The sequence below is a fragment of the Panulirus ornatus genome, chromosome 4, assembly GCF_036320965.1.
Source record: "Panulirus ornatus isolate Po-2019 chromosome 4, ASM3632096v1, whole genome shotgun sequence".
NCBI classification, from domain to species: Eukaryota; Metazoa; Arthropoda; class Malacostraca; order Decapoda; family Palinuridae; genus Panulirus; species Panulirus ornatus.
Window position 1 is genome coordinate 38,553,034 of NC_092227.1, and position 16,122 is coordinate 38,569,155.

Below are 16,122 nucleotides of genomic sequence, written 5' to 3' on the forward strand. Positions count from 1 at the left end.
AAGAAGAAAGTTAAGAGTAAATGTGAATAAGAGCAAGGTTATTAGGTACAGTAGGGTTGAGGGTCAAGTCAATTGGGAGGTGAGTTTGAATGGAGAAAAACTGGACGAAGTGAAGTGTTTTAGATATCTGGGAGTGGATCTGGCAGCGGATGGAACCATGGAAGCGGAAGTGGATCATAGGGTGGGGGAGGGGGCGAAAATTCTGGGAGCCTTGAAGAATGTGTGGAAGTCGAGAACATTATCTCGGAAAGCAAAAATGGGTATGTTTGAAGGAATAGTGGTTCCAACAATGTTGTATGGTTGCAAGGTGTGGGCTATGGATAGAGTTGTGCGCAGGAGGATGGATGTGCTGGAAATGAGATGTTTGAGGACAATGTGTGGTGTGAGGTGGTATGATCGAGTAAGTAACGTAAGGGTAAGAGAGATGTGTGGAAATAAAAAGAGCGTGGTTGAGAGAGCAGAAGAGGGTGTTTTCAAATGGTTTGGGCACATGGAGCGAATGAGTGAGGAAAGATTGACAAAGAGGATATATGTGTCGGAGGTGGAGGGAACGAGGAGAAGAGGGAGACCAAATTGGAGGTGGAAAGATGGAGTGAAAAAGATTTTGTGTGATCGGGGCCTGAACATGCAGGAGGGTGAAAGGAGGGCAAGGAATAGAGTGAATTGGAGCGATGTGGTATACCGGGGTTGACGTGCCGTCAGTGGATTGAATCGGGGCATGTGAAGCGTCTGGGGTAAACCATGGAAAGCTGTGTAGGTATGTATATTTTGCGTGTGTGGACGTTTGTATATACATGTGTATGGGGGTGGATTGGGCCATTTCTTTCGTCAGTTTCCTTGCGCTACCTCGCAAACGCGGGAGACAGCGACAAAGCAAAAAAAAAAAAAAATATATATATATATATATATATATATATATATATATATATATATATATATATATATATATATATATCCACACAGGCAAATATACATACCTACACATCTCAACGTATACATATATATACACACACAGACTTATACATATACACACATGTACATGATTCATACTGTCTGCCTTTATTCACTCCCATCGCCACCCCACAACACATGAAATAACAACCCCCTTCCCCCGCTTGTGCACAAGGAAGCGCTAAGAAAAGACAACAAAGGCCACTTTCATTCACACTCAGTCTCTAGCTGTCATGTATAATGCACCGAAACCCAGCTCCCTTACCACATCCAGGCCCCACAGAACTTTCCATGGTTTACCCCAGACGCTTCACATGCCCCGATTCAATCCATTGACAGCACGTCGACCCTGCTATACCACGTCGTTCCAATTCACTCTATTCCTTGCACACCTTTCACCCTCCTGCATGTTCAAGCCCCGATCACTCAAAATCTTTTTCACTCCATCTTTCCACCTCCAATTAGGTCTCCAACTTCTCATCGTTCCCTCCACCTCTGAAACATATATCCTCTTGGTCAACCATTCCTCACTCATTCTCTCCATGTGACCAAACCATTTGAAAACACCCTCTTCTGCTCTCTCAACCACACTCTTTATCATTACCACACATCTCTCTTATCCTATTATTACTTACTCGATCAAACCACCTCACACCACATATTGTCCTCAAACATCTCATTTCCAGCACATCCATCCTCCTCCACACAACTCTATCCATAGCTCACGCCTCACAACCATATAACATTCTTGGAACCACTATTCCTTCAAACATACCCATTTTTGCTTTCCGAGATAATGTTCTAGACTTCCACACATTCTTCAACGCTCCCAGAATTTTCGCCCCCTCCACCATCCTATGATTCACTTCTGCTTCCATAGTTCCATCCGCTGCCAAATCCACTCCCAGATATCTAAAACACATCACTTCCTTCAGTTTTTCTCCATTCAAACTTACCTCCTAGTTGACTTGTCCCTCACCCCTACGTACCTAATAACCTTGCTCTTATTCACATTTACTCTCAGTTTTCTCTTCTTTCACACACTTTACCAAACTCAGTCACCAGCTTCTGCAGTTTCTCACATGAATCACCCACCAGTGCTGTATCATCAGCGAAAAACAACTGACTCACTTCCCAAGCTCTCTCATCCACAACAGACTGCATACTTGCCCCTCTTTCCAAAACTCTTGCATTCGCCTCACTAACAACCCCATCCATAAACAAATTAAACAACCATGGAGATGTCACACACCCCTGCCATACAATGCAACATTCACTGAGAACCAATCACTTTCCTCTCTTCCTACATGTACACAAGCTTTACATCCTCGATAAAAACTTTTCACTGCTTCTAACAACTTGCCTCCCACACCATATATTCTTAATACCTTCCACAGAGCATCTCTATCAACTCTATCATATGCCTTCTCCAGATCCATAAATGCTACATACAAATCCATTTGCTTTTCTAAGTATTTCTCACACACATTCCTCAAAGCAAACACCTGATCCACACATCCTCTACCACTTCTGAAACCACAATGCTCTTCCCCAATCCGATGCTCTGTACATACCTTCACCCTCTCAATCAATACCCTCCCATATAATTTCCCAGCAATATTTTTTATTATTTTTATTATACTTTGTCGCTGTCTCCCGCGTTTGCGAGGTAGCGCAAGGAAACAGACGAAAGAAATGGCCCAAACCCCCCCCATACACATGTATATACATACGTCCACACACGCAAATATACACACCTACACAGCTTTCCATGGTTTACCCCAGACGCTTCACATGCCTTGATTCAATCCACTGACAGCACGTCAACCACGGTATACCACATCGCTCCAATTTACTCTATTCCTTGCCCTCCTTTCACCCTCCTGCATGTTCAGGCCCCGATCACACAAAATCTTTTTCACTCCATCTTTCCACCTCCAATTTGGTCTCCCTCTTCTCCTCGTTCCCTCCACCTCCGATACATATATCCTCTTGGTCAATCTTTCCTCACTCATTCTCTCCATGTGCCCAAACCACTTCAAAGCACCCTCTTCTGCTCTCTCAACCACGCTCTTTTTATTTCCACACATCTCTCTCACCCTTACGTTACTCACTCGATCAAACCACCTCACACCACACATTGTCCTCAAACATCTCATTTCCAGCACATCCATCCTCCTGCGCACAACTCTATCCATAGCCCACGCCTCGCAACCATACAACATTGTTGGAACCACTATTCCTTCAAACATACCCATTTTTGCTATCCGAGATAATGTTCTCGACTTCCACACATTCTTCAAGGCTCCCAGAATTTTCGCCCCCTCCCCCACCCTATGATCCACTTCCGCTTCCATTGTTCCATCCGCTGCCAGATCCACTCCCAGATATCTAAAACACTTCACTTCCTCCAGTTTTTCTCCATTCAAACTCACCTCCCAATTGACTTGACCCTCAACCCTACTATACCTAATAACCTTGCTCTTTTTCACATTTAATCTTAACTTTCTTCTTCCACACACTTTACCAAACTCAGTCACCAGCTTCTGCAGTTTCTCACATGAATCAGCCACCAGCGCTGTATCATCAGCGAACAACAACTGACTCACTTCCCAAGCTCTCTCATCCCCAACAGACTTCATACTTGCCCCTCTTTCCAAAACTCTTGCATTTACCTCCCTAACAACCCCATCCATAAACAAATTAAACTACCATGGAGACATCACACACCCCTGCCGCAAACCTACATTCACTGAGAACCAATCACTTTCCTCTCTTCCTACACGTACACATGCCTTACATCCTCGATAAAAACTTTTCACTGCTTCTAACAACTTTCCTCCCACACCATATATTCTTAATACCTTCCACAGAGCATCTCTATCAACTCTATCATATGCCTTCTCCAGATCCATAAATGCTACATACAAATCCATTTGCTTTTCTAAGTATTTCTCACATACATTCTTCAAAGCAAACACCTGATCCACACATCCTCTACCACTTCTGAAACCAAACTGCTCTTCCCCAATCTGATGCTCTGTACATGCCTTCACCCTCTCAATCAATACCCTCCCATATAATTTACCAGGAATACTCAACAAACTTATACCTCTGTAATTTGAGCACACACTCTTATCCCCTTTGCCTTTGTACAATGGCACTATGCACGCATTCCGCCAATCCTCAGGCACCTCACCATGAGTCATACATACATTAAATAACCTTACCAACCAGTCAACAATACAGTCACCCCCTTTTTTAATAAATTCCACTGCAATACCATCCAAACCTGCTGCCTTGCCGGCTTTCATCTTCCGCAAAGCTTTCACTACCTCTTCTCTGTTTACCAAATCATTTTCCCTAACCCTCTCACTTTGCACACCACCTCGACCAAAACACCCTATATCTGCCACTCTATCATCAAACACATTCAACAAACCTTCAAAATACTCACTCCATCTCCTTCTCACATCACCACTACTTGTTATCACCTCCCCATTTGCGCCCTTCACTGAAGTTCCCATTTGCTCCCTTGTCTTACGCACTTTATTTACCTTCTTCCGAAACATCTTTTTATTCTCCCTAAAATTTAATGATACTCTCTCACCCCAACTCTCATTTGCCCTTTTCGCCTCTTGCACCTTTCTCTTGACCTCCTGTCTCTTTCTTTTATACATCTCCCACTCAATTGCATTTTTTCCCTGCAAAAATCGTCCAAATGCCTCTCTCTTCTCTTTCACTAATACTCTTACTTCTTCATCCCACCACTCACTACCCTTTCTAATCAACCCACCTCCCACTCTTCTCATGCCACAAGCATCTTTTGCGCAATCCATCACCGATTCCCTAAATACATCCCATTCCTCCCCCACTCCCCTTACTTCCATTGTTCTCACCTTTTTCCATTCTGTACTCAGTCTCTCCTGGTACTTCCTCACACAGGTCTCCTTCCCAAGCTCACTTACTCTCACCATCCTCTTCACCCCAACATTCACTCTTCTTTTCTGAAAACCCATACAAATCTTCACCTTTGCCTCCACAAGATAATGATCAGACATCCCTCCAGTTGCACCTCTCAGCACATTAACATCCAAAAGTCTCTCTTTCGTGCGCCTGTCAATTAACACGTAATCCAATAACGCTCTCTGGCCATCTCTCCTACTTACATAAGTATACTTATGTATATCTCGCTTTTTAAACCAGGTATTCCCAATCATCAGTCCTTTTTCAGCACATAAATCTACAAGCTCTTCACCATTTCCATTTACAACACTGAACACCCCATGTATACCAATTATTCCCTCAACTGCCACATTACTCACCTTTGCATTCAAATCACCCATCACTATAACCCGGTCTCGTGCATCAAAACCACTAACACACTCATTCAGCTGCTCCCAAAACACTTGCCTCTCATGATCTTTCTTCTCATGCCCAGGTGCATATGCACCAATAATCACCCACCTCTCTCCATCAACTTTCAGTTTTACCCATATTAATCGAGAATTTACTTTCTTACATTCTATCACATACTCCCACAACTCCTGTTTCAGGAGTATTGCTACTCCTTCCCTTGCTCTTGTCCTGTCACTAACCCCTGACTTTACTCCCCAGACATTCCCAAACCACTCTTCCCCTTTACCCTTGAGCTTCGTTTCACTCAGAGCCAAAACATCCAGGTTCCTTTCCTCAAACATACTACCTATCTCTCCTTTTTTCACATCTTGGTTACATCCACACACATTTAGGCACCCCACTCTGAGCCTTCGAGGAGGATGAGCACTCCCCGCGTGACTCCTTCTTCTGTTTCCCATTTTAGAAAGTTAATACAAGGAGGTGAGGATTTCTGGCCCCCCGCTCCCATCCCTTCTAGTCACTTTCTACGACACGCGAGGAATACGTGGGAAGTATTCTTTCACCCCTATCCCCAGGGATAATATACATATATATATACATATACACATACACACACACACACATACACACGCACATATACACACACACACACATACATATATATACATATGAAAAATGTAAGAAACAATTCAGAAAACTGAAACTTCTAGCTTGAAATGAATGAAAAAAAAATGAATGTCACATAATAGTTCAACCTCTGGCTATGGAAAAAGGAAATGTATAATTTATTTACACAAACGTCAATACTCAGCAATACTCAACAAACTTATTCCTCTGTAATTTGAGCACTCACTTTTATCCCCTTTGCCTTTGCACAATGGCACTATGCAAGCATTCCGCCAATTCTCAGGCACCTCACCATAAGTCACACATACATTAAATAACCTTACCAACCAGTCAACAATACAGTCACCCCCTTTTTAGTAAATTCCACTGCAAAACCATCCAAACCCGCCGCCTTGCCGGTTTTCATCTTCCGCAAAGCTTTCACTACCTCTTCTCTGTTTACCAAATCATTTTCCCTAACCCTCTCACACTGCACACCACCTCGACCAAAACACCCTATATCTGCCACTCTATCATCAAACACATTCAACAAACCTTCAAAATACTTACTCCATCTCCTTCTTACATCACCATTACTTGTTATCACCTCCCCATTAGCCCCCTTCATTGAAGTTCCCATTTGTTTCCTTGTCTTACGCACTTTATTTACCTCCTTCCAAAACATCTTTTCATTCTCCCTAAAATTCAATGATACTCTCTCACCAAAACTCTCATTTGCCCTCTTTTTCACCTCTTGCACTTTCTCTTGACCTCCTGCCTCTTTCTCTTATACATCTCCCACTCATTTGCATTATTTCCCTGCAAAAATCATCCAAATGCCTCTCTCTTCTCTTTCACTAATAATCTTACTTCTTCATCCCACCACTCACACCCTTTCTAATCTGCCCACGTCCCACGCTTCTCATGTCACAAGCATCTTTTGCGCAAGCCATCACAGCTTCCCTAAATACATCCCATTCCTCCCCCACTCCCCTTACCTCCTTTCTTCTCACCTTTTTCCATTCTGTGCTCAGTCTCTCCTGGTACTTCCTCACACAAGTCTCCTTCCCAGGCTCACTTACTCTCACCACTCTCTTCACCCCAACATTCTCTCTTCTTTTATGGAAACCACTACAAATCTTCACCTTCACAAGATAATGATCAAACATCCCTCTAGTTGCACCTCTCAGCACATTAACATAAAAAAGTCTCTTTCACGCACCTATCAATTTACACATAATCCAACAACGCTCTCTGGCCATCCCTCCTACTTACATACGTATACTTACGTATATCTCTATTTTTAAACCAGGTATTCCCAAACACCAGTCCTTTTTCAGCACATAAATCTACAAGCTCTTCACCATTTCCACTTACAAAACTGAACACCCCATGTACACCAATTATTCCCTCAACTGCCACATTACTCACCTTTGCATTCAAATCACTCATCAATATAACCCTGTCTCAGACATCAAAACTTCTAACAAACTCGCTCAGCTGCTCCCAAAACACTTGCCTCTCATGGTCTTTTTCTCATGCCCAGGTGCATATGCACCAATAATCACCCATCTCTCTCCATCAACTTTCAGTTTTACCCATATCAATCTAGAGTTTACTTTCTTACACTCTATCACATACTCCCACAACTCCTCTTTCAGGAGTAGTGCTACTCCTTCCCTTGCTCTTCTCCTCTCACTAACCCCTAACTTTACTTCCAAGACATTTCCAACCCATTCTTACCCTTTCCCCTTGAGCTTCGTTTCACTCAGAGCCAAAACATCCAGGTTCCTTTCCTCAAACATACTACCTATCTCTCCTTTTTTCTCATCTTGGTTACATCCACACACATTTAGACACCCCAATCTGAGCCTTCGAGGAGGATGAGCACTCCCCACATCACTATTTCGCCTTTTAGAAAGTTAAAATACAAGAAGAGGAGGGTTTCCAGCCCCCCACTCCCGTCCCCTTTAGTCGCCTTCTACGACACGTGAGGAATGTGTGGGAAGTATTTTCTCTCCCCTATTTTCAGGGGATTTGGCAGTAAACATAACTGGTTAAATTAAGATTGCTAATTTCAGTGTTTATTTATTAGAACTCTGCATAATACGTGTATAATGGCATTTTATATTTTCTGGTACATGTACACCATAGTTTTCCATTGGTATAATATTTCAGGAAGAATAAAAAGATGTTTTGGAAGGAGGTAAATAAAGTACGTAAGACAAGGGAGCAAATGGGAACTTCAGTGAAAGGGGCAAAGGGGGAGGTGATAACAAGTAGTGGTGATGTGAGAAGGAGATGGAGTGAGTATTTTGAAGGTTTGTTGAATGTGTTTGATGATAGAGTGGCAGATGTGGGGTGTCTTGGTCGAGGTGGTGTGCAAAGTGAGAGGGTTAGGGAAAATGATTTGGTAAATAGAGAAGAGGTAGTAAAAGCTTTACAGAAGATGAAAGCCGGCAAAGCAGCAGGTTTGTATGGCACTGCAGTGGAATTTATTAAAAAAGTGGGTGACTGTATTGTTGACTGGTTGGTAAGGTTATTTAATGTATGTATGATTCATGGTGAGGTGCCTGAGGATTGGCAGAATGCTTGCATAGTGCTACTGTACAAAGGCAAAGGGGATAAGAGTGAGTGCTCAAATTACAGAGGTATAAGTTTGTTGAGTATTCCTGGTAAATTATATGGGAGGGTATTGATTGAGAGGGTGAAGGCCTGTACAGAGCGTCAGATTGGGGAAGAGCAGTGTGGTTTCAGAAGTGGTAGATGATGTGTGGATCAGGTGTTTGCTTTGAAGAATGTATGTGAGAAATACTTAGAAAAGCAAATGGATTTGTATGTAGCATTTATGGATCTGGAGAAGGCATATGATAGAGTTGATAGAGATGCTCTATGGAAGGTATTAAGAATATATGGTGTGGGAGGCAAGTTGTTAGAAGCAGTGAAAAGTTTTTATCGAGGATGTAAGGCATGTGTTTGTGTAGGAAGAGAGGAAAGTGATTGGTTCTCAGTGAATGTAGGTTTGCGGCATGGGTGTGTGATGTCTCCATGGTTGTTTAATTTGTTTATGGATGGGGTTGTTAGGGAGGTGAATGCAAGAGTTTTGGAAAGAGGGGCAAGTATGCAGTCTGTTGTGGATGAGAGAGCTTGGGAAGTGAGTCAGCTGTTGTTCGCTGATGATACAGCGCTGGTGGCTGATTCATGTAAGAAACTGCAGAAGCTGGTGACTGAGTTTGGTAAAGTGTGTGAAAGAAGAAAGTTAAGAGTAAATGTGAATAAGAGCAAGGTTATTAGGTACAGTAGGGTTGAGGGTCAAGTCAATTGGGAGGTAAGTTTGAATGGAGAAAAGCTGGAGGAAGTGAAGTGTTTTAGATATCTGGGAGTGGATCTGGCAGCGGATGGAACCATGGAAGCGGAAGTGAATCATAGGGTGGGGGAGGGGGCGAAAATTCTGGGAGCCTTGAAGAATGTTTGGAAGTCGAGAACATTATCTCGGAAAGCAAAAATGGGTATGTTTGAAGGAATAGTATGGTTCCAACAATGTTGTATGGTTGCGAGGCGTGGGCTATGGATAGAGTTGTGTGCAGGAGGGTGGATGTGCTGGAAATGAGATGTTTGAGGACAATGTGTGGTGTGAGGTGGTTTGATCGAGTAAGTAATGTAAGGGTGAGAGAGATGTGTGGAAATAAAAAGAGTGTGGTTGAGAGAGCTGAAGAAGGTGTTTTGAAATGGTTTGGTCACATGGAGAGAATGAGCGGGGAAAGATTGACCAAGAGGATATATGTGTCAGAGGTGGAGGGAACGAGGAGAAGTGGGAGACCAAATTGGAGGTGGAAAGATGGAGTGAAAAAGATTTTGAGTGATTGGGGCCTGAACATGCAGGAGGGTGAAAGGCGTGCAAGGAATAGAGTGAATTGGAACGATGTGGTATACCGGGGTCGACGTGCTGTCAATGGATTGAACCAGGGCATGTGAAGCGTCTGGGGTAAACCATGCAAAGTGTGTGGGGCCTGGATGTGGAAAGGGAGCTGTGGTTTTGGTGCATTATTACACGACAGCTAGACAGTGAGTGTGAACGAATGGGGCCTTTGGTGTTTTTCCTAGCGCTACCTCGCACACATGAGGGGGAGGGGGTTGTTATTCCATGTTTGGCGAGGTGGCGATGGGAACAAATAAAGGCAGACAGTATGAATTATGTACATGTGTATATATGTATATGTCTGTGTGTGTATATATATGTGTACATTGAGATGTATAGGTATGTATATTGTGCATGGGTGGACATGTATGTATATACATATGTATGTGGGCGGGTTGGGCCATTCTTTCGTCTGTTTCCTTGCGCTACCTCGCTAACGCGGGAGACAGCGACAAAGCAAAATAAATAAATAAATAAATAAAAATATTCAGTACTACCTTATCAATAATCTCCAATATCTGTGGAATCTGGATGTGGAGAGGGAGCTCTGGTTTCAGTGCATTACACAGGCAGCTAGATACTGAGTGTGAACAAATGTGGAACTTTTTTTCTCTTTTCCTGGTGCTGCCCTGCTGAAGTGGGGGGTTAAAACACTAATTCCTGTTTGGCAGGGTAGTGGCACGAATGGATGAAGGCAAGCAAGGAATAAGTACATGTGTATACATGTCTGTTATGTGGCTGTATATATTACTTATTTTATTACACTTAATCATCATCATCTGTATTACTGAGGAAGCACAAGGAAACAGATGAAAGAATGGCCCAACCCACCCACATAAACATGTATATACATAAATGCTGACACATGCACATATACATACATATTCATGTCAACATATGCATACATACACATATGTACATATACACACATGTACATATTCATACTTGCTGCCTTCATCCATTCCACACATGAAATAGCATACATACATATACATAACCCCCCCCCCATGAGGTAGTGCTTGGAAAAGACAAAAAAAAAGGCCACATTCGTTCACACTCAGTCTCTAGCTGTCATGTGTAATGCACCGAAACCACAGCTCCCTTTCCACATCCAGGTCCCACAAAACTTTCTATGGTTTACCCCAAATGCTTCACATGCCCTAGCTTAATCCACTGACAGCACATCGACCCCAGTATACCACATCGTTCCAATTCACTCTATTCCTTGCACAACTTTCACCCTCCTGTATGTTCAGGCCCCAATCGCTCAAAATCTTTTTCACTCCATCCTTCCACCTCCAATTTGGTCTCCCACTTCTCCTCGTTCCCTCTACCTATGACACATATATCCTCTTTGTCAATCACTCCTCACTCATTCTACCCTCTTCTGCTTTCTAAATCACACTTTTTTTATTACTACACATCTCTCTTACCCTTTCATTACTTACTCGATCAAACCAGCACAAACATTTCATTTCCAACACATCTACCCTGCTCCACACCACCCTATCTATAGCCCATAGCCCAACCCACCCATATACACATGTACATACATAAATGCCCACACATGCACATTTACATTTATCTTATCTTTTTTATTTATTATACTTTGTCGCTGTCTCCCAAGTTAGCGAGGTGGCGCAAGGAAACAGACGAAAGACTGGCCCAACCCACCCACATACACAATGTATATACATACACGTCCACACATGCACATATACATGCCTATACATCACAACGTATACGTATATATACACACACAGACGTATACATATATACACATGTATATAATTCATAGTCTGCCTTATTCATTCCCGTTGCCACCCCGCCACACATATAATGAAAACCCCTCCCCCCGTATGTGCATCAGGTAGTGCTAGGAAAAGACAACAATAGCCACATTCGTTCACACTTAGTCTCTAGCTGTCATGTATAATGCACTGAAACCACAGCACATATACATACGTATACATTTCAACATATACATACACAGAAATATACATATATACACTTGTATATATTCATACTTGCTGCCTTCATCCATTGCCGTTGCCACCCCTCCACACACAAAATAGCATCCCCCCCCTCCAGCGAGGCAGCACAAGGAATAGAGAATAAAAGCCACATTTGTTCACACTGTCCTTAGCTGACATGTGTAATAAACCGATACCAAAGCTCCCTTTCCACATCCAGGCCCCAAAGACCCTTCCATGGTCTACCCCAAACGTTTCACATGCCTTGCTTCAATCCATTGGCAGCACGTCGACCCAGTATACCACATCATTCCAATTCACTCTATTCCTTGCACGCCTTTCACCCTCCTGTATGTTCAGGCCCCAATCACTCGAAATCTTTTTCACTCCATCCTTCCACCTCCAGTTTGGTCTCCCGCTTCTTCTTACCTCCACCTCTGACATATATATCCTCTTTGTCAATCTTTCCTCACTCATGCTCTCAGTGTGTCCAAACCATTTCAACACACCTTCGGCTCTCTCAACCTCACTCTTTTTATTACCACACATCTCTCTTACCCTTTCATTACTTAATCAAACCATCTCACATCACATACTGTCCTCAGACAATAACTACGCATATTGAGTTTTTGATTTACCGGGTCATTTTCAACGACACAATTATCGCGTTAATCAAGAGGTGCCTATACGTATGCAGACATAAAAACATATAGTATACAAATTTGCTACACAAAGAATAAAAACAGATATCATTACCCTCCTGATTGTGTTACTCCTCTGCCGCATGCAAAAAAGAAATAATAATGATAAGAATAATCATTATATTAATGATAATAATAAAAAACATGTTCTAATACATGGCTCATAAAATATATTTTCAAAAATATACTTTCTGAAAACATTAACCATGTTGATCTGCCTATCAAACAACTAGGCACTCATCATTTCCACCTATAAGGTGATTGTCAAATTCAAACTGTATCTCCAACATAACAGAATACTTGAAGTATATCCCTTCCACAAAATTGAAATTAATTTGTATTATGATCAAGCACAGATAAGAATGGATGAGTGTGAGATACAGCAAAATAATGACTTCTACATATACATGGGGTTTCAAGTGAAAATAGTAAGTGCCAAAGAATACAGTACCTGGAATACTACAGTAATACCAAGGGAACCCACATATTGACAGTTCCTGAAGCAACATTACAAAAAAGCAACATTTGAAAATCTTGGAGCAAACTCTATTAATGACATTAAAGTCTCAAAATAGCAACAGACTTGAAAATATCAATAGCAAGAGGTTTGAATAAAAATTAATATTTCTCAATTTCCATACAATACAATACAATATTTCCTTTAATGTTTCCTCTGATAAAAAAATAATTTTTGATTCATATCTTCAGTTAAACATCCTGAACTAGGAAATTCTTATTCCACACTTGTTAGCAATATCCCAGAAAGCGAGTTAGCATTACCAAATAAATGAGGAACTGCATCAGTTGCTCACATACACTCCTATGAATGCATATTGCACCAAAACCAAACCCCTGACTGCTTCATACACCCTGGTTCAACCCATCAACAGCATGTCACCTCTATACACCACAATGCTCTAATTCTCTCTGTCCCATCCTTGCCCCCCTACTCTCATGCATGCTCAGGCCCCACTCATTCAATGTACCTTTCACATCATCCTTATCATCCTTCCACCCCATCCTCGGTTCCCCGCCTTCTAGTTCCTTCAACTTCAGACATGTATACCCTCTTTATTCAGCCTCTTCTAATTCATGCTATTCATATGTCCAAAACCATTCAGCACACCTTCTTCAACTCTCTCCCTCACATACTCTTCTTACTACCATTCCTCTTTCATATCTTATCTTATCAATTCATAGTCAATCAAACTTCCTAATCCCAAATACTGTCTGGAAACACTTCACTTCCTCCATATCCAACCTCTTCCTAACTTTTTATATCTAGGGCTCGTGCATCACTTCCAACAGCACTGTCAGAATGACTATAATTAGCCCCTTCACCTACTCTATGGCTCACTTCAGGTACCATGGTTCAACCCTCATTCACGTCCAATCCAAGGTCTAAAATTCTCTATTGCCTCCAAGTTCTTTCGATTAAAATTCACACTCCACCCAGCCTATCTCTCTATGCTTCTAACTTGATATCCTTACTTATATTCAAATCAACTCACCTTTCTCCTTTCACACACAACTAACAAACTCAGACACCAGCTTATAGAGTTTCTCACTAAAGTCTGCCACCAGAAGCACATCAACAACAACCTACAGCTGACTTATCTTCCAGGCCCCCCCTTCAACCGCAATAGAATACAGACCTACCCCTCTCTACAAGGTCCTCGCATTCACCAACCTCACCACCCCATTCATTAACAAATTAAAACGCCATGGTGGCATCATACACTCCTGCTACAGACCCACCTGCACCTGAAACCACTAGCCACTAACTACTCACACACATGCTATACTCTCTTGATGAAAACTGCTTCATGCAGCTTTCCTCTAACACCACATGTCTGTAATACCTTCCATAAAGCATCTTAAGAACTCTTAGCATGTGCTTCACCATAACCACATGCCACATACAAATGCCTCTGTTTCTTTAACACAGATTCTTCAAGATAAACAACAGATCCACACATTCTCTGCCTCTCCTAAATCTGCAATGTTCCTCTCCAATCTGATACTCTGTGCAAACCACCACTCACTCCATCTCCTCTTCAACTCATCTCTGCCTGTTACCACTTCCCCATCTGCACCACTCACTGACATGGGAGTACTCCCATTTGTTCTCTTGTTCACCTCACACTATCAACTTCCTACCGAAACATTTCTTATTTTCCCTGAAGTTTGCCAATACTCTCTCATCACAACCGTCATTTTCCCCTTTTTCAGCTATGCACATTCCTCTTTCCCTCAAGCTGCTTCCCCTTATACATATAATCACTTGCACTCCTTACCTGCAGTTAATGCCTACAAACCCCTTTTTTCTTCCACCAGCAACTGAACTTTCTCATCATAACCTTTACTATCCATTCTCACAAGCCAATCTCCCAACTTATGCACACTACAAACTAAACTCAAATATGTAAAAACTGCTTCCTTAAATATAAAACATTCCTTGCCCACTCTGTTTCTTTAACCTCAACCTTTCCCATTCTTCACCTGATCTCTCCCAGTATCTCATTACAAATTCCTCTTTTCTAAGCTTGCTCACATTCAACACCCTCTTCCCACCCGTATCATTTTCATAAAGCCTCCACACATTTTCACTTTCACCACAACCAATCAGTGATCATACATCCCATCAGATGTCAGCATATCGTAACAAGAGTCTCTCTTTTGCATGTCTTTCAACAGTACATAATCCAATAATGCCCACTCACTATCTACCCCACTCACTCTCTAAGAAAAGTATTCCCACTCAGTAGCCCTTTTTCAGCTCACAACTCCACCCACTAGCTGTTCACCACTTTCATTCATACTGGGAACCCTAAGTCTCCAGTTAGAACTTTCACTGCAATTACCATGCAATCCTGCATTCAAATTGCCCATCACTATTACTCAATCTCACACCAAAATTCCTGAAACATCAGATCCCTTCCTTATTCCTCTTGTCATCAGCTGCATGGGCAATAACACACATCTACCTCCCAAAAACACTTTCATATTTGCCTGCATTAGTCTGGGGTTCATTTCCATGCACTTTTTCACATATTCTTATGACTCCTTCAGCAAAGGCACCACCCCCTCCTTAGCAAACTTGTCCATACACAAACCCCTAAGAAAATCCAAAAAAAATTTCCTCCTTCCCTTTGAGCTTAATTTCAATCAGAGCTTTGACATCCAGGTTCCTCTCCTGCTGTGGAAAATAAATAAAAAAGCATAGCAGACTACTTGAAAGAAATGTACCAGTGGAAGTTCAGCAAAGGAGGGAATAATATAAGTAAGTAGAATCTTAAGAAGCAGATAGAGGAAAGCAAGGAAAGAGATGAAGATTTGGAAAGAAAGTTAAGGGAGATGTTTAGGAAAAATAAGAAATAGTACTGGAAGGAATGCAGGGAAACAGAAGAAGGAGTCACGCGGGGAGTGCTCATCCTCCTCGAAGGCTCAGATTGGGGTGACTAAATGTGTGTGGATGTAACCAAGAAGTGAAAAAAGGAGAGATAGGTAGTATGTTTGAGGAAAGGAACCTGCATGTTTTGGCTCTGAGTGAAACGAAGCTCAAGGGTAAAGGGGAAGAGTGGTTTGGGAATGTCTTGGGAATAAAGTCAGG

General features: G+C 42.1%; 1 protein-coding gene across 2 annotated transcripts in view; it reads right to left on the reverse strand.

Annotated features, from left to right (window-relative positions):
- ATPsyngamma (ATP synthase, gamma subunit) overlaps positions 1-16,122 on the reverse strand; it is a 100,849-nt gene that overhangs the window by 56,073 nt on the left and 28,654 nt on the right. The window contains exon 4 of one of the 2 annotated variants that reach the window (XM_071693971.1): positions 12,565-12,585. The exons of the other annotated variant lie outside the window; for it this stretch is intronic. Within the exon in view, the coding sequence (XP_071550072.1) occupies positions 12,565-12,585 (21 nt within the window). The remainder of the gene's footprint in view (positions 1-12,564; positions 12,586-16,122) is intronic. 2 annotated transcript variants of the gene reach the window in all.